This window comes from Equus asinus, chromosome 1 (assembly GCF_041296235.1).
Source record: "Equus asinus isolate D_3611 breed Donkey chromosome 1, EquAss-T2T_v2, whole genome shotgun sequence".
NCBI lineage: Eukaryota > Metazoa > Chordata > Mammalia > Perissodactyla > Equidae > Equus > Equus asinus.
Window position 1 is genome coordinate 115,386,989 of NC_091790.1, and position 27,545 is coordinate 115,414,533.

A 27,545-nucleotide genomic window follows, 5' to 3' on the forward strand; every position below is an offset into this window, starting at 1 on the left:
AAACCTGAGACAAGCTGACTAAGGACAAAGCAGATCCAGGCTCCCTGCTAAGGAGGATGGAGCCAGAAACTCCAGAGAAAGAAGCTGAGGACCCAGTCAAACCACACCTGAAACCACCCACCATTGGGTTTTCCAGTTTTGGGAACCAATGCATCTTTAAGAAAAAAATAAACAAACAATGGCATTGTTGAGAATCTTAAGTGATAGCAAAATAAAATATCTTCCCCCCCAAAAAAAGCCAAGCAGAGCTATTGTGACATCTTACAGAGTGAGAAAACAATTGGTATTTAAGCATAATCCCTCTATTTGAGCAGGGCACCCCATCCTATTAATGGAGGCCCATTATCTTTTATTTGAACCTCTAAATTGCAAAAGTCCTTTTTTTTTTTTTTCTTTTTTAAATTCCTTTGGTGGTAAAACCTGTCCTGACTTGAACTAATTTGGTCACAAAACCTGACCTGCACTAACTTGAGGCTATCTATGGTCTTTATTTACTACACTTGGTTTGAAGATTTCTGTGTTTCACTGCAGAAACAGCACTGCGAATTTCAAGGGTGTGGTCCGGGGCTCTGCAAACCTTTTTACCTAATACACATGCATATATCACCTTTTCCTATTCAAATACTTCTGCGTCCTGAAACACATTTGTTTTCAAATAAGGGAAGATAAACTGGAATTGTTCTTTCTTATTTTGTTCATTTATTTTCTAGATGTTTTAAAAAATCATACGTAACGAGCAATAAAAAGTAGTAATTTAAGAGATGCAAGTAGGTGAAGGTACAGACTGACATCGTGTTTCCGTTATAACTAAAGTGACAAAGTAGAGGAATCTTCAAAGTGTTAACCCAGGACCCTGCTGTGGAGTCTGCCTAAGATCAGTCACATGAGAAGGGACACAGCCAGTGAGCCCTGCTCCCCACACGCTGAACACGTGGTCCGCGTGTAACCTGCTCTGTGATGATTCTTTCTTTGCAGTCAGCTCTCAGGAGTAAGGAACTATCACTCGTTAACAGCCCAGTTCATGGCAGCTCCCATACCATCACTGAAAAGAAAAATACAGCCACTCCCCAAACCTGCAAGAGCGTCCTCTATTTCCCTGTTACCCATTCTGGTTTTACACTTGCAAATGGTGCAAACCTGAGCAGACCTGCTCCTGAGGTCCTTTTTATTTCTAAAATGTGGATATAGCGTTTGCCTTAGATAACCTACAAGGCTGTTCAAGATCCAAGGAGAGAGCCTGTGCGAACCTTCGTCGTAAACCCTTCAGAGGTTTTAAGTTTTACTCTTCAGGGTCTGAAGTTGTCCTTCCTTATGCCCACTCTCTGCCTGTTACAGAAATTGTTTCTTTCCTGTTCTTATATCCCAGTGTCTCACTTACATCTGTAATTTCCAGACAAAAGAAATGCCTCTGATATATTCCCAGCAGACCCATCTGTGATCCGTCATTAAAACTTTTTTCTCCCCGCTTTTCCTAATACAGTGTGTACTCAAATTTAGATAATACTGTACAGTAATTATGAACCTTGTTCATTGCCTGTTGCCTCCCACAAGAAACGACTCTATGAAAGGAGAGACGATGGTGTGTCCTCTGCACCACTTATGTCTAGTGAATAGAACAGTATCAGGACTCATAATAGGAATTCAAAATATTGATGAATGCATATACTTACATACCCACAATATACACTTATATTTATGGATATGTATGCTCAATTTCAATAAATATGTATCTAATACAGGTACACGTTTACGTACCTGTTGAATGCTTACTAATTCCTAGGCTGTACACTCAGGGTTTTACACGTCTCATCTCTTTAATCTTTAGAATAAGTCCATAAAGTAGGTACGGTTAAGGAAACCAGGCTTGCAGATGTTATAATAAGCTGTTTTTGGGTGAATTCTATGGTAAGAATTAGGGAACACGCTTTGACATTCAAAGGACCTAGGTTTAAATCTTGCCCTCTATCACTTAGCAGTTTGCTAACCGTGAGCAAATTATATAACTACTCTAACAAGTTATTCTGTATTTAACAAGGTTTGGGAAGGAAAAATCCCAACCAAAATCAGAGCTGCTGCTTATGAGGAAAGTCTCTGGAAATTTTAATTTGCCATATCACACTGCACATGCAGGTCCAGAATTTTACAGGTAAACACAAGTGTGCTTGGATCCATTACTCCTGTGGAAAGTTCGGGAGCTGGAGTTACACATTTAGACGGGTTAACCGAACAGCAGACTTCCGGGACAAAGTTGAAAGAGAAATCTTAAGGTTAATGATTTTACTAAACTGGCAATTATACAAGGAGTGACTAAATTATAAGTTTTGGTTTAGTTGTGGCTTACCAAAAAATCAGAAAATAGCAAAATGTGCCATTTTAAACATTTGACTTAATTATTTATTCAACTAAGGTGTCTGTCCTCATGAAAATATCTGCTGTATCTAATGTACCAAATGTGTTTAATAAGTTTGCAATACAATAAGCTTGTTTATTTTGGTTCTAGAAGCTAATTTTCTCTTTGAGGGTTAAAAAAATATAATTTAGCATCAGAGCAAGTGATAATCCATCAACATATGGATTATTATAGCTATTTCCTGCTGACACAGCTAAAGAATACTCGAATAGGATCTCAGAAATCACTAAAATTAATGTGTTAGGATTTTGTAATCACTAAAATTTACACATCACATTTTAATATCTCTTACTGCATTATATTATGAATCTTTTATTTACATGTCAATTTCAAACAAATAAACTTACTTTGACTAATGCAGACATACATTCTACGTAAGTTTTACTGATCCTACACAGGATGCAACAATTAAATTTCCAAAGATGCAAACCTGGGGCTAACTCTTTCTAATTAATCCTTTATTGTTTCGGGGAAGAATTACTCATCTGAGGTTAATGAAGTTTATGGTCACTAATTAACCTACTTCCTGCACTGTTTTTATCATAAGATCGGCTGTTCTGCACTGGTTTTCAAAGTTTAAGCCACACATAGAAACCAGCCTGGGGCCAGCCCGGTGGTGCAGCGGCTAAGTTTGCACGTTCCACTTCCATCGCCCCGGGTTCTCCGGTGCAGATCCCGGGTGCAGACATGGCACTGCTTGTCAAGCCATGCTGTGGTAGGCGTCCCACATATAAAGCTGAGGAAGATGGGCACGGATGTTAGCTCAGGGCCAGTCTTCCTCAGCAAAAAGAGGAGGATTGGCAGCAGATGTTAGCTCAGGGCTAATCTTCCTCAAAAAAAAGAAAAAAGAAAGAAAAAAAAGAAACCAGCCTGGAACATCTACCTGCGTTTCTGGATGCTTGGGTAAAGAACAGAGCTTTCCTCTCTTCATCTTGTCACCTCTCAACCCACTATTTACTGCCCATGTTAATTAATCCCTTCTTGCTTCCTCTTATTCACCTCCCTCTTTCCACTGGAATGTCTATTCTCCTCTCAAACTTGATGGGTCTGTAAGGAGACAGGACCACGAGGAAGGCAGCGTGTCACAACAAAGGCACTGAGATATCTGTGCCACGTCTGATGATCTTGACCACTGCTTCTCTTTTCTCAAGGCCACCAGGATACTCCTTCCTCTTACGCTCCCGCTACCTTCACAATCACTCCTTCATCTTCTTGGCAAATACTCTTTATTTTCCCAGCCCTTAACTGAGCTCGCCAGAGTCAAATCCTTATCTGCATGGTCTCCTACAGTGACCTCAAGGATTGTCGTGGACTCAGCTAACACCCACACTGCTAAGGACGCTCGTATCTACATCTCTAGCACAGCCCTCTCTGCTGAAGTGCATCTAGGATAACACCCACTTGGACTTATCGATCTGGATGGTCCGCCAAATCTTTAACTCAATGTGAGACAGAGCTGGGCTGTTCCTAACAGCTTCACAACCCTAAGCAAGCCATTTAACCCCTCAAAGCCTCAGTTTACACAACTGTGAAATGAGGATAATGATTCTCTTTCATTGGGTTGCTAGGAGTTTTTAATGAGATAACGTATTTTAGGTGATAAATTCAGTCTCTGAGGCATAACAGGTCATAGGAAAGGAAAGGTGTGTCATTCCAAAAGGAGTTCATTCCTCTCCAAATCTGGTTGCTGATTTGATATCCCCCGATCAGCGAGTGGTGCCTCTTTCTACCTATTTGCCAACCTGCAAATCTACAAAACACTTGACATTTTCTCACTCTCCCACCTTTTCCAAATCAATCTGTTATCATCAGGTCCTTTCCTCTTCCTAAATATCTCTTGAACTTGATAACCCCTCTCAACCTCTGACTTCCAACCCCCGTCTTAATTTAGGCTCTCATCATTTCTTGCCTGTAACAGCCATGATGTCTCCTAACTGGCCTTCTTTTCTCTGTCTGTAATGTATCCTCCACATCATTGCCAAAGTGGTGGATATACCTTGTACATGGGCAGCGGCTGACTCACCCTAAGGTGACCCTGCATGAGTCCCGCCCTTATGTAACTTCCCGTGAATGCAGGTGGAATGTAACATGTGACCTGCTTCTAACCAACAGAATAATGCAGATATGATGGGGTGTCAGCCCCACGACTACCCTACATTGTATGAGACCCCATTTTATCAGACTGAAAGAAGAGACTCCGCTCAAGTCGAAGGAGCAAAAAACCATATTTTGAACGGCCAACAAAGAGATCTATGTAGCCGGGATATGCAGTGGCCTCATTCCTGCATCAGAACTTAATTTTCCCAAAATCACATGAGTTTGGAAGAGACCTTGACCTCCAGAAAGGAGCGCAGTCTGCTCACATTCTGATTGCAGCCCTGTGAGACCTTGAGCGGAGCCCAGCTAAGCGTTCACCTACAGAAATTAAGAGACACATAATAAATGCACGCAGTTTTAAGCCACTGATTCTGTGGTAATTTGATATGCAGCAACAGAAAACTATCTCAAAAAAGTATCAGCCATCACTCCCTTCCTGGGCTTTACAGATCCTTATATGTTATAGACCGTAAGGCACTGCTCTCCACGAAGGGGTACTTTGCTCTTTCCCCAGACATCTCTGGATAATTCTCCTACTCTTCCAACTCTGTGCTCAACTGTAACCTTCTCAGTGAGGCAAATCCTGACCACAAATCTCCTTTCACTGGCTTTGCATTTTTTTTTTCATAGCCCTTATCAACTTCGAACAGGTTATATGATTTGATTATTTATTACGGTCATTTTCTCTTTCAGTAGAACGTAAGCTCCTCCAGGGCAGAGAGCTTAGTCTCTTTGCTTCACTGACGTATCCCAAGCACCTGGAAGAGCGCCTGCCACATAATAGATGCTCAATACTATTGACTGAATTGGATTGAATTCCCTCCTCCACTGGGCCCCGAGCTCCGTAAAGGAAAGCGCTGTTGCTGTTCTTTATACATCGTAAGCCCTGACATGCAACAGGCTCAGTAAGTTCTAATGAGGGAACAAATCACATCATTGTAATGTTTTACTATGTTCTTCTCTACTTGTTGAGAAAGAGCTATACAACCAAGCATATTATCTTTTTGCATTAATCTGTAAGGTCTTTGCCAGAGTTTTAAAACATCAGAATTGATTATTCTTTATTTTAGAAATTCCTAAGAGAAACATCAAATAGTTTTATTCTAGTCTTTCAATTAAGCTGAAATACAAAACCCAGTTGTGTTAGTTTTTATATTGCTGCTATAACAAATTACCACCAATTTTGTGTTTTAAAAGAACACATATTTATTATCTCACAGTTCTGTAGACCAGAAGTCCAACACGGGTCTCACTGGGCTGAAATCAAGGCATTCCTTGTTGGATAAACTAAGGACAATCTGCTTCCTTGAATTTTCCAGCTTCTAGAGACCAGCTGAATTCCTTGGCATATAGTCCCTTTCCGCCATCTTCAAAGCCAGCAGAGTCACATCCCCCTGACACTCCTTCCACTGTCACTTCTCCCTCTGCGGGAAGGTCTTCTGCTTTTAAGAAGCCATGTGATTAGACTGGGCACACAGGCAATTCAGGAGAATCTCCTCCTCTCAAAGTCTACAGCATTCATCACATCTGCAAAGTCTCCTCTGCCGTGTAAGGTGACGTATCCACAGGTCCTGAGTGTTAGGACACAATCTTTGGGGGCTATTGTCCTACCTACTTCATTCGTGGAAGAGGAAAATAAGTATTCAGTGAATCAAAACATACATGACTAACACCGCAGATTCACCTTGGAATATCCAGCTTCAAATCTTTGGTTCCAATTTACACTACACTTCATATTCTAAAATGAAACATCTCTTTCCATTTTCTACAATTTGAACTCTTCCCGGTTCAATCGAAAGTATTTTAAAACTGGTTTTCCACAAACTCCACCCCAGCTGACAGCTAACCATGGACCTCCCTTGGGTAGTCGTGGAGAAAAGGCCTGGCCTGGCTGAGGCACAAAGGTTGCTGAGTCCGCCTCAGGGAACCCTGAGCACATCAATAACACTAACACAGTGTGATTATTTCTTAACACACACATGAAAGACTTCATAAATTAATGTCTGTAGGCCAGAAAACTTTCTTACACTCATATAAGAGTAAGGGGTTAAATGAAGGCAACATAAAGGGATGAGGTTTGACAGGAATTTTTTTCAAGTCTTCCAGGAAAATATCAGGGATCCAACAGTGAAACAGCCAGTGCTACAGAGCAAATCTGCCGCCACTCCTTGCAGGAGGCACTCTCCTCCAAATATATCAACCGAATATACAGAATCCATTTTAATTAAGTAAACAGAAGCACACCAAAGAGATCTATATGTGTTTTGGTGGGTGGGGAAGGCATTTTGAACACAGCTATAAGCTCCATTGCAAAACAAATTTTGAAATGCACTAAGATTCAGTGATGCATCAAAAAAGAAAGTCAAGTCCTGTCCCATTTCTGCTTCTTCTCCTCTCTCCCCAAAATGTTACCTCCTTTACTCCTAAATATACGGTAATTGACATAAAAAGATATCAGAGTCACAGGATAAATTCTAGCACAGGTAAGTTAACTCACACACAAAGCCAGTCCGTTCCAAGTATTCTCTGTCACCTCGTAAGATATATCTTGTTCACAGGGAAGACTCAGCGACAACATGTAGATGGGCGAGAATGACTGCTGTCACTCAAAGAAAGCAGTGTGATGCTGACGTTGAATGTCAGCACATCAGCAGTACCATCCTGACATATGTGGATGAAACATTTAATCCACAGCAAAATCAGAAAATACTAATGAAATTACCTTAACTTCATAAAAGGCAAATGACATAAAGTGGCGGTGGTGAATGAGGTAGTCATGGAAAGAGGATAAACGCTCAGGATGTGAAATCAGACCGCAAGAATTTATAGTCTTGTTGTCTCATGAACTAAATATCTACGTGATCTTAACTGATCTGAGCTTTTCTCCAAACACAGTGGAGGTTAAGCGCAAGTCATTTACTCACTCATTCAAATAAGATCTATTGAGTGACAACTTTCAGTGATGCACTATTCTGTGTCCTGAGGCTGCAGCTATGAGTAAATTTACAAGACAAGTGTTCTTGTCCTCACGGAGTCCACATTCTCACAATTCCTCATAGGATAGTTACAAGGGTTGATGAGATTCAATGACACACCTGTCAAAAGGTAAACACCGTAAATAAATCTAATTAGGATCATTACAACAGTGATGCAATGTTTTAGAAACCTGAAAAAGTATACTTATTTGAATAAGAATACTAAATCAAAAAATGGGTCGCTCAGGCAAACCAGAAACACTGAAATTTGGATAATCATTACGTAAGATTTGTGCTGTCTTCAAAAGAATGTTATCTCTGAAGAGCAGCTTGAAGGAAAAGAACTCTGCTTTTTGAAATAAATTTTTTTCAGCAATTAGTCATACACTTATGTTTAATAAATTGTCCTTTTAAAGTAAAACTTAAATGAGAACGTTTGTCTCTGATTAGCGACCACCATAGGGGCTATCTTCCTTTCTTTTCTCTTCACACATCCCCTCTCTGCTGCTCTTCCACAGGTCAAGCAGTCATCACACTGCGATTTATCATCTTTCTCTTGTCAGTTTGCCATCATTCCACTCTGTTCCATTAGTATTTCCTGCTGTGAAAACCCCTGCAGAATCCCTGGTAAATTCTCCTAAGTTTCCAGATTGTGTTTTGGAAGGCAGTGAACCATGACATTATTAATAACCAGTGACTCACAAAGGGATTCGCTCCTTACTCCTCAGCGAGGGGAGTCTAGACGTCACCCTCAGATAGACAGTCACGCACAGCTTCCAGCTGACGGCAGCCTGTCCTGAGCTCCAATGCTCCACTCCAGCTATCAGATTTTATGTAGAGTACTTTGAGTGCTTTAAAAATCAAGGTGCTTGACTCGGCAGGTCATTAAGTGTGCCATTCCGAGAGATGCGACCCCAGGACTCGTCAGTTACTATGAAGGCAGTTATCCTGTGACACTGCCGGGAAAACACATTAAGGCTTCAGTCACCAATGTGGCACACACTTCAAAACCCCACACGTTCAAAGGGCTTCCTGGGCCAACATTCCAGCTTAGTGCTCGTCCAGCTAGACGGAAGCTACTAAGAAGCTCGACACAGTACACGCTGTAGAAGAATTTTGGCAGAGCACCACATATATCGACCTTACATTAAAAAATCATGGCAGCCTTAAATCATCCTAAACCTCTAACGTCCATTCACAAGAATACTCTGGTTCTGCCCTCAGAAACCGCACGTCATTCTGACTCATGATAGCGCTAAAAATGTAAATTTGACAGAATGTGTCTGAACCTGACCCAAACACTTACATATTTTCGTAACTCCAGAGGCAAAAGGAAAACAGGCAAAAATTTCTCCCTTGTGCAAAGCAGTCAGCTTTGAACAAACGGCCTGGGTGAGAGCAGCAGGTGGCAAAGTCAAAACAGAGACTTAATCCCATGGGCACCGTGGCCTGCTGTTTTATGGCCCTTCCCGACGACTGAAAAAAAAGGAAAAGGAGCAAGGAGAAGAAAAATACCCACGGCCCTAATACTAAAAACCAAAAAAAGGAAAATAAAAGTTACAAATCATCAACAAATACCGCCAAATATAAAAAAGCACTGATTTTCAAATACATTTTTCTCAACCTGTGCTCCTTTTCAGAGGACGGAGAAGCAGGAATGAATGGGAAAATAACTAAGCGAACTTAGCTTCTAGTTTAAGTTTCTAAAGAATAGCAAGACCATTTTTACTCAAGATTAAAGGAGAAATATTTATTTTGGGTCATATTATGGTTTCCTGTATTATGGCTACATATTAGAAAATAGTTTCTTTAAGAAACCTTAATTTCTCTAAAATGATATGATTATCAAACAAAACAGGGTTCAGTAACATTTCCTGTAAAAGTAAATAATAAAAATTAATTAAATTAAATTTATTATAAATAAATATTAATTAAAAGTAAATAATAAATATCTAAAATAATAAATATTTTAGGCTTTGTGGGTTAAGGAGTCCGTGTGGCAACTACTCAGCTCTGTCACTGTAGCACAAGTGTCTGCAGGAAACAGGTAAAGGAACGGATGTGGCTGTATTCTATGAAACTTTATGCACACTGAAATCTAAGAATCTAATAATTTTCACTGCTCACGAAATCTTCTTCTTCCTATTTTTTTCAGTCATTTAAAAATGTAAAATAACATTCTTAGCTTTTGGACCATATATACAGTGGGTTAGATTTGGTGCAGGTTGTGGTCTGCTGATCCCTAGACTAGATATTGATAACACAAACTGTAAGAAATAAAAGACGAAACGACAAAGCTCACTTTGTTTCCTTCCCTTCCTTTTTCTTGTTTTTCTTTCTTCATCCCTCTTTCCTTTCCTTCCTTCCTCCCTCCCCTCCTTCCTTCTTTCTTATTTATTTATCTTGGCATCTGGCAGCACCCAAGGTATAACGAGGCAGTCCCATGACTGTGGAAAGCCGATGACCGGCCTCTCGAGCTCAGCCGGTGCCGGACACAGTAATGGGCAGATTCCAACAGTTACCAGGCATCGGGCCCACACAACTGCCACGGAGATTCTGCAAGGTACAAAATCATTCATAATATTCAAAGGGAATACAGTTACACAGTGTCCTATTTGCATTCCAATTAACTGTCACATGGGTTTTTCCTATGGCATCGTCTTTGACAAATGATGTCTTCATCGAATTTCCCTGCATCGTCCATGCTGGTACAGAGAAAAGGGAAGCCACGAGAGACGCTTGCCTCACAGTGGCAATAATCGGAGCATCATTATTTATTTACAACAGCTGAAGGGCCCTCTGGGGAGTGGCGACACCCAAGACATACTGCATCCTCCCTAAGACATTTAGACACACAAAGCTAAGAAGTACTGGGAAAAGTGACCTGTGATTCTCCCAAGTTCCGTTTCAGGAAAGGCTATTTTTTTCACTTTCAGCAGCAACCAAGCCCGGAGAACTCCTCTGAAGAAATTTCACCTGCGATCCAAAAACTACTTGAGGAGCAGATATTTTATTCCAACACACTGCTGCTACAGTTTCAGGTACATTGAAATCACTGTTTTTGAATTACAGGGCAGTCTGATATGATCGTGAGGATGAGGATCAGCAGTGAAGTGAGTTATCATCTCTTCAGAAGGATGCTGTTGGCAGAGGCATTGTCACCGCGTGACTTTCTGTTAGAGTGCCTCTTCCCCAGACTCGTGGCTTTGTGAGCAAGCATTAGGGAGGTTTTCCAAGCACAATTAAAAACATATGCCTAAACACTGTTTTTCAAAATGACACAAATGTTTAAACACCAACATAAAAAATCTATATAAAGTTATTAGACATTTATGTGGTAAGAAAAGCCAAAGAATTTGTGCAAAAGTATGTTTCTTACTGCCTTCTTTCTGATAAACACTGCTGTGTGGTTTATAAAGACCCATCCATGAAACTGACATATTTTATGTAGATTTTCATGAAAAACAACCCAACTGTGACATCAGAGTCCACCTTTAAGACAGGTCTCTTGAGGGAAGGAACCAGTCCAGTGCACCCCAGGAAAAAAAAATTGTTTTCCGATGCAAACTCCATCTCAGATGATCTGAACCGAGGCTGAAAGCAGCTCTTTGTGGTCATTTACACGGAGGCTGCGTCTTCGGAGAACACAGCCTATATGCAAATGAAGATCAGCTTTGTAATCAGTTATGAATTCATTCCATTACATGAGTAGCAATGGACATAGTTATAATTCTCAACTCATTATGACAAATATTTACTGAGCTCCCAGGCCAGTGATACGCCTAGAGAGAAATTACAGGGTCACGTGCAGCACGATGATGCTTCGGTCAATGCCGAACTGAACATACAATGGTGGTCCCATGAGACTAGTACTATACAGCCTGGGTGTGTAGGGGGCTGTACCACCTAGGCTTGCGTAAATGCATGCTACGATGTTTGCACAACCATGAAATCGCCTATATTTCTCAGAACGTATCCCTGTCGTCAAGTGATGCAGGACTATATACCAAGGAGAAAGAGAACCTGGAGAGGAATGCACTGTAAGAATGTCAATATGGGAGACAGGATGAAGCATTGGTCAGGGAGTCTTAGAAGGAGGTGAATTGGGTTTGAAGTGTGATGTCTGGTGAGCGAACGGGTCATACAGTTTGTGTTACCTAACAGTGAGTGGCAAATGCAAATACTGAGCTTAGAAAACGGCAATGACTAGAGATACACATTTGGGATTTCTTTGCACAGAGTAGATAATTAAAACCAAACGAATGAATGAGATGGCCAAAGACTAGGTAAAAAGGAGAGGACCATGGACAGAACCTCAGGGAAGACTCACACTCACCATCAGCAGGAACTCAGCTAAGGAAGGAAATTGAGAGGAAGCTGCCAGGGGGAGAGCGGATTTATGCGACTTGTGGCAGAAGCTACGGGTGAAGAGATTCTACAATGCCAACGATGCAAAGAGCAGAAGGAGGTATTTCAGTGGTTAAAGGTCACTGGATTTTCCCATCATGAGAACATTCAAGACCTTGGCAAAATCAGCACTATAGCCGAAGAGGCAGTGGGCGAAAGGGTAGGTCTAGTTTCTATCCTTACATGAGGTTTCTAAGCCAAGGATTCAGCGGAGGATGAAACGGAAGAACAAAAGGAATAAGAATATAATTGATAAAGAAAGGTCCTGGAGATGGCAGGAGGGGATGAAATCCAGATCAGAGTGAGGAATGGTTACATGGGAAGGCAGGACTCTTCCTCAGCTATGGGGCAAGCGAGAAGAGGACCAGCGAAAACACAGCTATGTTCCAGTGCAGGAGAGGATGCCAAATAGGACACGTCAGAGGATTCGCAACCTCAGACTGGTACAAGCCGAAATTATACCAGAGTGAAAGACTCGGATCTGGGGTTTTAAATAGAAGAACAAACAAGGACAAAATAAGAGCTTTATAAGAAAAGCCCACTTTGGAAGTGAAAGACACGCACATCTGAAAGTGATTTAAGCCTGAGGGCAACTCACTCCTCAGCCCAGAATACACACTCCACTGCTGCACATCTTACTGTGAGGGTTACGGGCACATCTTACACCTGTTTCTTAAACCAGCGGAGAAAATACCTAATTTCATGGAATAGTTCTCATATGACAAGACAAGTAAAGAGATTTCATTGCTGCCTTCAAGGAAGATGGGAATGTTTGAAAGATAATATTAATTACTGCCTGATGGGTAAACCAGAGTTTCTTCCTACTGAGTGTGTGTATCAGAATCACCTGGAGGGTTTGTAAAACAGATGGCTGGGTCTCATCCCTATAGTTGCTGGGCTGTAGCCTGAAAACTTGCATCTCTAACAAGTTCTTGGGTAATACTGATTTTGCTGATCTGGGGACCACACTTTGAGAACCAACGCTAACAGCTAGCCATTCCACGTTCATCTAAGTCTATAGACAAGAGTATTTTCACTCAACTTGTCTATTAAACTGAGAAACTATAATTGTGGATGTTTTAAAATAGTATCACTAATATTTTCAAAAAACCTACCTGTATTTTAGTTATTAAATTCACTTTTAAATGTTATCTGGAACATATCGACATTATCATTAACATCACTGGACAATGGCTCCATGTATTTATGAAAAAGTCACTGAACTGGCTTCGGTTGAGAGAAACACTTATCCATGCTTAAAATTTCTTCCCATCCCTTCATTCAGCTCATTGATATTATATTTCACTACAATATGTGCCAGGAACTGTTCTGGGTACTTTACATAGATTAACCCATTTGTTTCTCCCAACAACCCTATAAAGCAATTTATTAATTCCAATTTACAGATGTGGAGGCGGAGGCATAGAGGCATTAAACGCCTCAGTGAGGGTCAGACAGGAGTAAATGCTGGTGTCTTTCTAGTTGCAACACACTGCCCTTAACTCTAATGCTCGTTTACTACACTCTAAGGTGTAGCTTGAGCCCAAATCCTTACCTGTTCCCAGAAACAGGACATGGTATCTACCATCGGCAGCGTTCACTCGATCCACAGCTATCTTCGTGTATTTGTAGTCGGTGCCTATACGAACGAGCAGAGGCCTCCTGTGGACTGGGTAGACGGAATTGTACATCAGCGGATGGTTGCGGATGAAAGTGACAACGTCGTCTGGGAACTCCTTGGTGGTTCGCATATTGGGTGTAAACGCTCCTCCTGGGCACTAAACAAATATTTTTAAAAGAACCCAAGTTAACAAAACAGTTACTTTGCTTTAGTAATAATCAAAAGGCCTCTACTTTTCAAGATACTTAGAAGCTCAAGTTGTCGTAAGTCATGTTGTAAATAAAGCCATTTTGTACGTGATAGAACTTTTTACCCTTCTCATCCATCACTTTATTTCTTATTCTGAGCCGGTGACAGTGCTGTTAGGAAAAAAGTCTTGTGGCTATAATCTAATGCTGCTACTGGCTAAAATAGATTATCATTACCAAATTCGATCAGAACTCCAATGTGCAGGTTTTATTCCACTTGATCCCCCTCCCAAAAAAGGGGGTCTCCAAAGTTGTACCCTGGATTGGATGTGGTCCGTCAGACTTGGTAATTCCCTGTAGAAAAGACGCCAGTGACCTCCATCAGTCTTAGAATAATAGCCCAGCATCTGAGCATGACCTACAAGCCCCTGGATGTCCAGCCTGTGTCCCCATCGCTGTAGTAGTCTTGCTCTTCCTGAGCCTCACGCGTGCCCCTCCCGGACCGTGGCACTTCTGCCCCTGTCAGGAACACTCCTCGAGTCGACTCCGTGGTTTTCTCTGTTACTTCATTCGGTTCTCAGTTCAAGCTACTTCCTTAAAGGTGATGACACGTATAAAAATAGCTCCCCATCTCTCCACTCTCCACTCTCCGTCTCCTTAGCCTGCTCTATTTTTCTTCACAGACCTACTTACCTCACTGTGCATTATGTATTAGTTGCTTGTATCTTTACTGTCTGTTTCTCCCTCTAGAATGTAAGCTATGGAGTGACCTTAAATAAGTATATTTTGCTCATGTTTCTCAGACTTAGAACAAAAGCTGACAAATAGTGGATATTCGACAAAGAGTAGCTTAACGAGTCAATTAGTCTATTATATCTGGTACTCAATTTTGGTGCAGGAGCTGGATGAAACAGGGGTCTCAGTTCTGGCCAGGAGAGGAAAGCTTCAGAGCGTCGAGTTCAAAGGGGTAGAGAGAATGCAATGAGACCTGAGAAAGGATTGCTGGACGCTTCAGCAGTTTCAGAGAGGGAGCATGACAGGGCTTCTGAGGAGAAGATTCCATGGAGAGGGCACCTGAGGCCAAACTCAAGGACAGCCTGGGAGCTGCTGAAGCTTGAAACTCAAACACTCATAGTAGGATCTGAGCGTTCCGTTATACAAGCAAAGCTGTTGGGTCTAATCTTTTAACACATACAAACATTACTTGTCTAACTCTATTAAAATCTGTCAATATCTCATCTTTCAGAAACAAAAATACCTTGTCATATTTTTTTTGAAACAGAAGCACTCCTGTTCTAGTTTTCATTTATTCTCTTTGGAGAGGTATGAGGTCAAAGGAAAGCAACAAAGCCAGCTTCCTGATCAATAGCGATGGGGACAGTATCTGCAGTAAATAGTAGATGCGATGGGGACGGTAACAAATGCAAAGTTACACCTTATTTGAAAGTGGCAATGAACACTTATCTCTAACTGATTGCACCTGTGCAGGAATATAAGCCTAGTGTAGGCAGGTTCAAACAGAAGATAGAAATGCGGAATTTTATGTGAAATTTGCAAAAATTTAACACTGACAATGAAAAAGAAGAAAAACAATGTCAGGGACCAAACAAAACATGGTAACCTCTGAGTTAAATCTTTACAACAGCTGTCCTACAACATCAGTGCCTCTGGGCTGGTACCATCCTGAATGTGACCTTTAGACTAATTTGACCATCTAGCATTACTAGAACTTTTTACAGGCTCAGTAAATATAGTTCTCTTTCTGTAGAAGGGAACAAGCAGCAATTAAATGACTTCACCATAGAGAGAGAATGAGGCAAGTAATAAAACTAAGCCTCTCATTTGTCATCCCATTAACTAGACTTCCATCTGGTGCTCACATGCGTTTCTTTTAGGAAAAGGCATTACATTTAAATCTACACGTTTATAAATTGCCCTCAAAAAAAGACCAAATGAAGACAAAGAATTTCATCTGAGGGTGTTCGAAACTAATGGATGTGTTCCATACTTCTGAAAAATGTAGAATTATGGGTGTTTGCCACCCTCATCCCTTACAGAAAGTGGAAAAAGGGAAACACATTGCTCACTGAATGAAAACATGGAAAGAACAAATGCATGGGGAATTTAAATAGTTCCATCCCTTCATAAGACACCACCAATTATGGTTTGCTAAGCTGAGATGTCTCCTTAAATATTTGCAAGCATTTTCATTTGTAAGTTCCAGAAAGATCCAAAGTTAGCATGTATTACCAGGCAATTTACATAATATCCAGTTAGCAATTGTTTTCATCTGTGATAAGCATATTAAATTATAAGTGTCTAGTTCTGGGTTTTAATGGTAATCGAAATTCAGATAAAAATTATGTTTCAGTTGCTCAAAACTGTGGTTCTTAAATAGGTAAACCAAACAAATCAATTCAAATCAGGAATTTTATTTGCATTCAAATGTCCTGCATTTGTGACTTTTGTTATATTCACAATGAACTTCTCACTTGGAAACAAGTGTCTCTGGTTATGAGTTTATTTTCAAAATTACAAAATAATTCTTTTGATGATAATTAATTTTTCCATTGATTCATGGCGTAAGCTTTGCAGATAAGACACACAATGAGTGACAATGATGGTGACAAGAAGAATTGATTACCCTCTGCAGACTCTCTATCTGGACTTGTGAGTTTGCTCAGGGAAACACTGCCAAGTATAAACAAGAGCGATTAGCTTTTCCCTCACTTTGTGATGTACGAAAGTACGTGTACTGAAGCCTCAAGATAATAAAGCACACACGGGCTGCCACAAAATAAAGCTTTTGTCCATTAATCAGCTCGCGTCTCATTCTTCAGAAGGATAATTCTGCTCTACAAATAGTAGCTAAGTAATTTTGGTTAAACTTCTCCTTTAAGTGTTTGTTTTTCTCCAGTTCTAGTTTTCTGTCTGTCAGGCAGTGATAAGCACTCCTTTTTTGAGTAAAGACGTTTTAAGTGTTTTGATCGCTAAAGTGTCAGGTGAAATGCTGGGAACAATCACAATGCCGTGTTAAGAAGTGCCGGCAATTGCTGCACTTACCTAATTTCTTTCCTACTCTCAGGTATTCCTGAGCACGTGCTGTCCTCTGATGCTCCTACAAGTTTTCCTCATCCTCACATCCATTATGCTAGTTTTCAGTATTAATATATTCATATATTAGTTCATATGTCCATTCTTTGGACAGCTTTTATTCAAAAAACATTTGGATGTGCCCAGTAGAGGAGAAAAGAATAAGAAGCTACCCTTGTCTTCTAGACAAAAGTATTCTAGCAAGGGAGATGGACATATTCAAAGCAAAATTACAAGTAAGACATATAATAATAGTTTAAGACAAATATAAAATAAATAACAGAACTTGGTTCATGATCAATTGCTGTAAATATTTAAGAGCTAATATTTTTTAAATGAATTTAGAACAGTAGAGAACTTAAGGTTGCTGGTGTTAATGAAGTGGTTTAGAGATTAAAAAAAACAACAACAAAGTTTGGAGTAATTAGGGAACTGTAATTTCTGGGGCATGGCTGGATGATAAAAGCAAAACGCAGGGAAGAGATAGGAGTTGAGGCCCAAGACAGTAGAAAATAAATGCAAACTAGTTGGAGAAGGCATGATTGGCATGGTCAGGGGGGCTTGACCTAAGACTTGAAAGATGAGTGGTAGGTGGTTGAATAAACGGACATAAGTCCATGGCATTCCAGAATCTGAGCTAGTTTCTAGCACTCATCTTTGAAACTTGGACCCTAAGAGAAAGTGAACTTATTTTAAACCCTTGGTAATCTAGGCCCTTTACTTAAAGCCCAAAGAATTACATAGCTGAAGCCTTGTACTTATGCACCAGCTGGACCTCATCTTCTTAAGATTTATCCTCCACGATTTGCAACAGCCTCCTGCTCCAGTCCTACTGGACCACGTGGAGCGTCTAGAACACACTTAATTTCTATTTTTGCTTGTAGTGTATGCTGTAACCTTCCCTAAAACATCCTTCCTCAGTTATCCAATTATCCACATTCAACCACCCTTCAGGGCCACGTACTCTCATATTTTTTATACCCCTTTCCAAACAAGCCTGCCCCACAGCAAGCTCTCTCTCTTCCACACTTCAATAATATTTATTGTCCATTTTATTCACGTCCTTGAATAACGACGTGAAACAATATGTAATTAACTTTCCATGTCGATGTGCCTCATGTGTTCAACTTGACTGTAAACCTTCCTAACCGAATGTTTTTAAATGTCTATGAGGAATAGAAATACTCCTCATGTAAAAACCACCAAAAGATGAATGCAGTCAACAAAAGTGCCAGCAATCAACTTCTCTTTTTCTTGCTGACTCTGTGGAACCTCAGTTTTCTGTGTTCTTTCGCTGCACCAGGTCCCAGACCTGTTCAAAGCAGATGGTTCTGGTCCACTTATAAACAGATGTGAAAGCTGAACACTCTTAGATCTGCTTGAACAGGAGAGGACGAGCAAACACAACTCTACAGAAGCTTTACACACGTGGTGACAGAATAATGTAACGTCTTAGCTCAAGCACAGAGAGAATCTGCAGTCTTTGGCTGCCCTTTGCCACATACCAAAGGTGTCTTGTTTCCTCCACAAACTTGAATTACTTATGGAAAAACACGATGACACAATTGGCAGGCTTCTTCCTACCGACATGGGCTTGCTGGTTGGGACAGTTTGCTAACACAGCCATCAACCCTGGTTTAAAAGAAGCACCTACAGGGAACATTCGAATGAGGGTGTAAGATTTCTGCCACTGTCGTTGCTTTAAGAATCCAGTCATATATTTATGAGGTTGACCTGGCAACTGGATTACTGTGTAGTATAAGACTACTGTGTAGACACAGTAGGGAAATAAGGCATAGCAATCACAGTTGATCCTTCACTGGGAGGATTCAGAGGCAACATCGTTAACCCTAGAGGAGAGAATGCCTTGGGTCACTTGGCTGTAGGTCTTCTGGCTACATGAGTGGGATGTTAGACCCTGGAAGCCCAGGAAGGAGGCACATGCTGGCCACTCTGAGTCAGAGAGCTGAGTTCATGGGGTATTGCTCAGTGCAGGGCAGAGGGGCCAAATCTTCAGGGACACGTGCTTTTCCAGGAGGAGTTCCAGATGTCATTCCTCCACCCTGCCTACTTTACTCCCGAAGGATCACTCATCTGACAATTTTCTTATTAAAGGAGCTGCTCTGGTCTCAGCACCAGATGTAAGAAACCACATTACAGAAATATGTCCTGGAGTCCTGACCACTCCCTTTATTCAGAGTCTGTTCCAGATGTGAGTCGCTAAGCCCTGGCTTATCCCACACTGCTTTAGAACAGGAAAAAAAATGCTTATGCTTTGGAGCTCGGGATTGGTGAAGAATGGGGCTGTTAACAGAATTTTCTAATTTAGCATTGGGTTTATTTTGTTTTACTAAAAAGGGTTTAACTATTCCCACATTCTTTGTAGAATAACAACTATTCAATCTGAGTGGTTTTTTGACTGTGATTCTCAGGGTCCTTTTGAGCTGCCATTTCGGTAAAAAATCTAATGACAGTTGGGACAAGGTGGCTCTTCTTCAGGGGGAAACCCCTGATTTGTGATGTTTGCCACTTTCCATGGTGTAAATACTGCTACCATGCTGATTTCAAGTGATTACTGTGACGTCCTTCCTTGAGCCGAGGTGCACACGATCCACTCCTGTGGCGTGAGGTGTAAGTGGCTCCAGAACACGCTCATCGAAGCTCTGAGGCCTCAACCTTGATTTAATTAGCATGCCTCTCTTTCATCTTCTTTGTTTATCTCAGAGGTTCCTCTAAAGGTATTATTTGAGGAAAAATGGCATTTTGTTGAGTTTAAAGACCACCTGCTCCTGCACTGACCCCATATACACGTTGTCCAAAAGAAGAACTGATGAAAAACATATGCAATCACAACCACCTCTTGGTTTTCTGTATTAAGACGAAGGAATGACTTGGTCAACTTCAAACATCAAATAATTCTCAGAATTTATGATTGATCCTTGAATAGGTTATCAGTGAGTCATCCGGAAATCCATGGAACACACCGAATGGAATGATGAGAGCCTGGAGCTATAACGGCATCTGGAACTTGCTCAGCCTCCCCCTTCGCTTTCCCTTCTCTCATGTAATCTCTGCTTCTTACCCAACGCATCCCAACTTGAGGTACCCTAAGATGGATATATTGTTGACCTCTTTTCCTTGTGTTATACAAAATAAATAAATGTTTTTTCCATCTTCTGTTGAGCTATGAGAATCAAAGAGAGATCATTCAAAAGGAGACTGTGAATTCTATGATAGGACTTTGTTGCCAGTCATAACAAACGTGGCTTTTTAAAATTTAATTCTTTCATGGATAAGTAGCAATGCTGATAGTCTTTCCAAAGTTAATTAAAAGTTAATTGTTCAATAAAATACATATCAATGATTAACCTTTGAACTTCCTAGCCAAGGAACCAAACTTGAGCCCTTTTAATTTTGAATAGGTAAATTAGTTCTTTAAAGGCTTAGCAAACTATTTTTCCTATTTTAAAAACAAAATTGACAGCGATACAATTTAAGATGATGAGAAAATAAAGGAATAAATAATACATTGTGAATAAACTCTAATAATAACACAAAAATAAAACGAATCAACAATTAGTAAAAATTATTTGGGATGAAATTCTGAAAGCATATTGGCAAAAGGAATTTCATATTCAAGTAAAATGGAAAAAGAAACATTTTGTTTAAATATTATTTTAACAACTACCTTTTGTTTTTTTCATAAAAATCATTCTTCTTTACTTACATGCACCCCATTTTATAACACTATTCTGTGAATGGAAAGATCTAAGAAAATTGTATTCTTTTGATGATCAATTGTGTAACATTTCCTCTCAATCATTGTACTGTATAACATTCCACAGACACAGAAACTAACCAATATTCTAGAATTCAGTGCAGCATTTTTATGGACCAAATGAACACAAATAGTAGGACTGTGATCACTGTAGTCTTGGAAAAATTTCAATTCCAATCTGCCAGTCCACTGTCTGTAACTCCAGCTGGAAAAGTTAAGTTTTCAATGTACCCCTTAATACTACTAATATTGCAAGACATGGATATATCTGTTTGCCTCAAAACTTGAGATTCTGTAAACATTTTATTTGAATCATAACATCACTTTCACTGTTAATTGCTCACACATACAATTTTCTTTCTTTGAGAAACATATAACATACAATTTTTAACTAAATATATCCCTTAAAATTGAAATAGCTCCATGATTTATCTCTGAATTGATTCTTCCATGGTTATTTCTTCCTTAAGATGGATGAGATTCCTTAATTTAAGGAAGAGTAGTGAAAAGCAACTAGAATTCAAATTCTTAGGCTGCCACTGAAACGTTAAGACTTTCCAAGCTTTGGTTTTTATGCCAATAAAATTAGGAAAACATCTCTGTCTTGTCTAACATACCCAGTTGTCTTGAAATCTAAATGAGACTTTATTAGCAATACCTCCTAGAAAAAAATTGTAGAGAGTGCTATAACAAATCTGTAAAATCCCAAATATGGGAACCCATGAGCTGAGAAATTATCATGAGCGTACTACTAGGTTTACGGTTGTATTTAATAAACATCAACATAATACTCATTTCTTGTTAAATTACACTTTTTTAAAAAAGCAAAATAACAAGGAAACATCCCTGCATACTTACAGTTCCAGGGCGAGGATACGGAATTCTCCCCTGATAGGAAATCAGCTGGTGATTGGGCCCTTCTTTGTGGGCAAAAGGCCCATTAAACACAGTCTGTATATCAGATAAATGATACACACACACTGCTGATCCTTTAAAAACTGAGCTAGGAAATGAAAACAGAAAGAGATGTATTTTCTTATTTTTTTCAATTTAAACATGATTTAAAAAAATAGATGGCAAAGTTTGTGATAAAAATTTGATATAATTCATCATGGAAAATGAATGTTATGATATACCTTATAAAGCTAAAGAACTTCCACTGTTTTGAAATAAGCCATTGATACACAAAGCATTCAAACGTTTAATTCATCCATGGAGGTAGTAAACAATAATAAGCAATGTTTCCAAAATATAGGACAAGTCAAAGAAGTTTCCAACTATTTTCTTTTAACAACAAAAAAATGAATTGATGATTTATTTTAAAAAAAATGAATTTGGGGCCAGCCCTGTGGCATAGTAGTTAAGTTTGTGTGCTCTGCTTTGGGAGGCCAGCATCCGTGGGTTTGGATCCTGGGTGCGGACCTACACACTGCTCATCAACCCATGCTGTGGTGGTGACCCACATACGAAATAGAGGAAGACTGGCACAGATGTTAGCTCAGGGCCAATTTTCCTCACACACACACACACACAAATAATAAATAAATAATGAATTGGAATTCTAAGTCACTATCAGTACAACCTATCATAGTTTAAGTCATAGAAATAAATCTCATTAATCAGAGAGCACTGTATCTCTTTGTCTTACGATTGTTTTAATGTGAGAGTGCTCTCACACGTTATCCCATATAGTAGTTAAAGAAGTCAAAATAATTGTTGTTCATGTACTTTCTCTACCAGTAACAGAAAAAAAAGAATAGGTCCCAAAAACGTTCATTAAATTACCTGTAGTCAATAAAATCTTCAGACATTTATTTGGATCCTTACTAAAAAGTATTTCCACTTTCACTAAGGCAGACTGATTGAAACCAACATGTCTCTGACTCACATATTTCTCTCAAATTAGGTATGTAATGGAAAACTTAGATGTCCATTGAAAAAAACTAGGTATATTATTAATCATTAGCATTAATACTCAGAAATGACAATTTTGAATTTTTCAACATTAAAGCTATTGGTGTTGAGTAAAAGAGAAACTAGGAAAATATTTTTTTGAAACAAACAATTTCTCCTTAAGAATTTGGTTCTTTTTTCTTTGTTCAATTCCTTGTCAGTTAAATCAAGATGACCTTCTTTGTTAGAACAGGAGTTACACTCATCCTGAAGGACATCTTTTTACATATCTTATAGGGAAAATGTAAATATGATGTGTAAACAAAATCCCTGGGATTTTCTTTTACTTTGAATGGCTCATTACAGTTTACAATTATACCATGTTTCCCCCAGTAGAAAAAAAATGCTAAGATCCTTAGATGTTTGTTTTGTAGTTGATTGTCTAATGGAAGGGACCCAGTACATTCTGTATGGGCCATGTCACGACTGGAGCACTGTGCTGAATTCTGAATAACATCCCTCGTGTAAAATGTGTCAAGAGAAATACGTGCAGGAAAGAGTGAGAATATGGTGAATTGTCTTGAAATATATGACAATTGAGACCGAGCACCCCAGATAAATTAGAAAACATTAAAGCTATTTTCAAATATGTGAAATACTGTCATATGGAACATGAAAACTGGTTCAGCGTCTTGCCAGCTCCTGTCCAGTCATTGTGTTAGATTGCTCCAGAAGTAAAAGTTATTTTAACAGAAATGTCAAAGGTTTTATTTGAATTTTGAATCTTCAAAGTATTTCCTTAAAACAAAATATCTTATACACTTTATTCCTGCATCATAATTCATGTCTTCCTGTCTTGAGAAAAAAAGCATGGAATCATTATAAATATTCCGTACAACACTATTTTGAAAGTGCTAGTTCAGCTTAAATACATTTTGGTAATCAGGCAAAGGTGAAAAGGAGGGTGACACCTTAAGTGCTATTTAAAAGTAAAAGTTGAAAAGAATGCTTTTGTAATAATTACTTCTACTCAATAAAGTTTATTGTTTAACTCGTAAAATGTAAGGGTTTAATCATTACCTTGATGTTGTAAAAATGCCATACACTAGAGTTGTCCTTGGGTTATCAGTTTCCAGCAGAAACACATCCTCTGTAAAAGGGAAATATCACTCCTTTAAAGTTCCCAAATAGGAACCATATTTTTAAAAATTTACCCCTAAGAAAAGGAATTTCAACTATGAAAAGTGTTTCAGAAAGATATTCCTGCAACATCATTGTAATTTGGAAACAACTAAGTCAATTAATGGCAGGCACGTGGTAAAGTAAATTCAATTAAATGTTGCACAAACACTAATGGGATTTATGAAGACTGCAACCTTATGGAAAACACGCTAATGAAATCATTGTAAGGGGAAAAAGCACAATGGTATAAAATACGGCCTAGAACCATGTAAGCCGTAAAACTACACACCCGTAGACAATAAGGAAATCACCAGTGAGGGTCTCTGCTTAGCAGAGCTATAGAAATTTTCCTGTTTCTTCTTGTTTCCTGCATTTTCTAAATATCCTTTAATGATAATATATTATTTTTTAAAATTTAAAAAGTATTACAACTCAGTTTCTTTTCAACTTAGGGTTACAAGATGGAACATGGAAGAAAACTTTTTCACAGTGACTTTGTTGCTTCATATAAAATAAGACTTTTTTGGCTTATGGTCAAAATTGCTAGTGATATTTTTATTTAACCAATAATTTCCCTAACAACAAGACGTTGGAAGCATTTAAGGCAAAGACAAGGGTACAGACGGTAAGGTGCAGTAACACATAAGAGAAGCTGGAAGGAGATTTCTGATAGGAAACCCCAATCAATAATCGTCATGATTACAAGAAAGGTCTGGATTCAGCGACATTTTTGCAAATAAGATTCTTGCTGAGGAATGCAAAGGAAGATGTATTTATTTTAAATTCACAGTGAATTTAGGACCTTGTAAGCAATAAATTATTAACCACTAGGCTTTCCATTTGTGAACAAAGGCTGACGCTGTCTAGCTCTCCCTAAAAGACAAGAAAGCCTGAAACATAAATATACTTGCGAAGAATTTGGTGGGAAATAATAAGTGACTAGTTTACAACACAAAATCACACTTAGAATTTTTTTCTAGAAAAGCTGACACAGAAACTTTTGTTTCTATGGACAACATAATGGCTTTTGAGGAGAGAAACTATCCATTTCAGTTTTTATAACTGTTAGAACCAGTCAATTTTTCCATAGTGTAAGACATTTTTATCGCTTACCTCACCACCTGTCTCAAAATAACCTAATCCGTTCGAGAATAACCAGCATTTTACATTTTAATGGATTAAAGCAAAATAAAGTCATTTCTAAATGGCAGTTAGTAATCATGACACTGCAACATATACCAAGTTCTTCTGATTAAAAAGAGAACCGTTGGCTGGTAGAAAAGAGTCAGATTGCTAGTCCTTATTTGACCAGGAAAGCACAACCCTCCTCATCTCACACAGCTGAGGACACAGTCCCGGGGTCACCAAGAAGAACGGAGCCTGGAGCCTCAGTCTAATTTCTACGCTGATACCTCCATCTTACCTCTATTCTATTTACTGTAATGGTAAAAACAGACCACTGTAGTCTCATACAGAAACTGATTTCAAGTCAGAATATTAGAATTTAGATATGTATGAAATACACATTCATTTCAGAAGAGTACACACATACCATTACTTATGTATAAATTACACAAGTACTTCTCTCTCGCACACACACACTCATAGAGATATCACGGTTGATTCAGTGAACTAGATGTGTCAGCAGGGCACTCAGGGACAAAACAGATGTAAAAAGTACTCAAGGACATTCATGAACAGTATCCAGACCATTAAGTGAAACTGGCATATCATTTATGCTGAAAACATCTGTGGAAAAAATACACCCTCTTTTGAGAATTTACTAAAATACATAAACTTTACAAAATCTCTTCTGAAAATATTTTTCAGTCTCACATCTGCGTACCTAATTCATCAAAGTGTGTTTCCGGGCCATCTTCATCGGTCACCGAGCATACCAGCCTCGCTTTCAAGAAAGTGGTCCACTTGTTGACAAGACTGCGCAGTCCGCCTGTGTCGTTCTGAAACCGTTTTGTAAACACATTTCAGATTGCTTAAATAAATACTGAAAGCATATTAAAAACTCAACCTGGACTCTTCTTACATGGGACTGTTACAATCTGAAGGACAGAAACGTTAACCACATCTGAATATCAATAGCTCGAGAGGAATATTTAAGATCTATGTTACTTTATAAAATAGCCATAGATATACTCTAGTATGTTATCAACTGAAAATGTTTAAAAAGAATGACCTTAATAAATATATGCCTTAAAGCTTTCTACATTTAGCAACATATGATGGAATATTTGTAAAACGTTATGGAGAGTACATAATTTCATTTGCCTTTTCTTAATGACTCATTGTCTTCAACAGGAGCATGAATTATTGCACACAGGGAAGCCTGCACACTCTACTGTGGTTGGGAGATTGGGTTTATCCTTATACCAATGGTCCCCAATAATTCTGTTTTCTCTCCTTCATTTCTTTGTGATATGATTTAATCCTTAGTATTTCTAACCGGATGCATATTTCCCCAGCCGGGGCCAGGAAAATGCCATTTGGATCATTTACAAATAGTGTCTATTGATGACATTTTTTTTCTGTACACCCAGAAGCCTTTCACCAGTTCTGCTGGCCTAACTGCCTTGTTCCCAATGATGGAGAGGCGCATGAGCTCAACGACCAGTGGAATATTGTAAGATCTAGAAATAAACTATTTCAAACACTACAGCCTTTTAGAAGTATGTTGCACAAAGGATGCTAATCAGAAAGAAGTCAGGACAAGCCTGTAAAATTCCTATAGGAGAGGACATTGTGAGTCTTTTTGAGTTGCTGTGTATACTTACCGTTTATACACAGGAACATTTTGGGTACTGTTTATAATAAGAACTGTATTTTACCAAACCATTTCTTAATTGTCACTGTTGTAGACAGTTCCCAAATAACTGTCTTTTACTGAGGCTTTGCCGTATTTTGTTCTTGTAGTTAACAAGAAATGTTCTGTTTCTTTCTGCAGTATACAATTTAGCTATTTGTTTTTAATACTAACGCATTAAATGGCAAAGCAAAAAGTAATCAAAACCGTTTATTTGTATAAAACCATGACCAAAATACTTCCTTGAACTAAGTTTTTTGCTGAAATAGGTTGTTTATCTCGTATGACTCATGTGAATAAACATTAAATTAAAATGTCTCTCTGCAATATTTTATTAATTTTAACAGTAGATAAAGGTAGGGAAAGAAACTATTGAAAAAGGAAACATATTTAGAGAATTTGAGTTTCTCAGTCTTTCTTCAGATTAGAACAATGTTGATACTCACAGGACATATCCTAGCGATCATGGAGTGAATCTGTTTCGTGCTTCTGCTGTTGTCGGTCAGTTTTTCTTTGAAGAAGAAGTACACCTTAGCATCATTAGGGTCAGTGCCATCTGGGATGACATGAGCATCCACGAACATAGGTTCTGCAAAAATTACAAAGATATACATACAGACTCATGATGAAAATGCATCTACAGTCCATCAAGTAGAACACAGGCACATGCCTTCTCCAACTTCCGTATGAAAGAACAATTCGATGTTCAAGGCAGAAAGTCTCAAAGCAGTAATTGTACTCACTCAAAATACCGCATTTTGAAGGTCAAGCGCCACAGAGCATCGCTCCAATATGAGAGCTTAAACCATTTTCCTCTGTCTGCAATACACTCTGGAAGGGCAGTAAATGTAAAAATTCTTTGTGCACTGGTGAGTTTTAAAAAATGGAAAAGCTTTTCTACTAGTTATTTGCCGTGGAATCTGATGGTCGATTTAAAGAAAAAAAATGTCTGTTTTTCAAAGTGTGGTGTTCAGACTAGTGCAAATAAACTCAAATTCACTGAAGCAGAACGAGAAGTCGAGAGTCCAATATCTGAAAAACACATTTTTCTTAAAATACAGCCAAGGAAATGAAGGGGAAGCT

The 27,545-nt window shown here is 39.0% G+C and overlaps 1 protein-coding gene across 2 annotated transcripts in view; it reads right to left on the bottom strand.

The window, feature by feature from the left end:
• SEMA3C (semaphorin 3C) overlaps positions 1-27,545 on the bottom strand; it is a 161,968-nt gene that overhangs the window by 31,288 nt on the left and 103,135 nt on the right. For both annotated transcript variants that reach the window (XM_014844650.3, XM_014844651.3), the window contains exons 8-12: positions 26,909-27,051; positions 25,491-25,605; positions 23,543-23,612; positions 21,428-21,572; positions 13,445-13,667 (exon numbers count right to left, since the gene is read on the bottom strand). In XM_014844650.3, the coding sequence (XP_014700136.1) occupies positions 13,445-13,667; positions 21,428-21,572; positions 23,543-23,612; positions 25,491-25,605; positions 26,909-27,051 (696 nt within the window). The remainder of the gene's footprint in view (positions 1-13,444; positions 13,668-21,427; positions 21,573-23,542; positions 23,613-25,490; positions 25,606-26,908; positions 27,052-27,545) is intronic.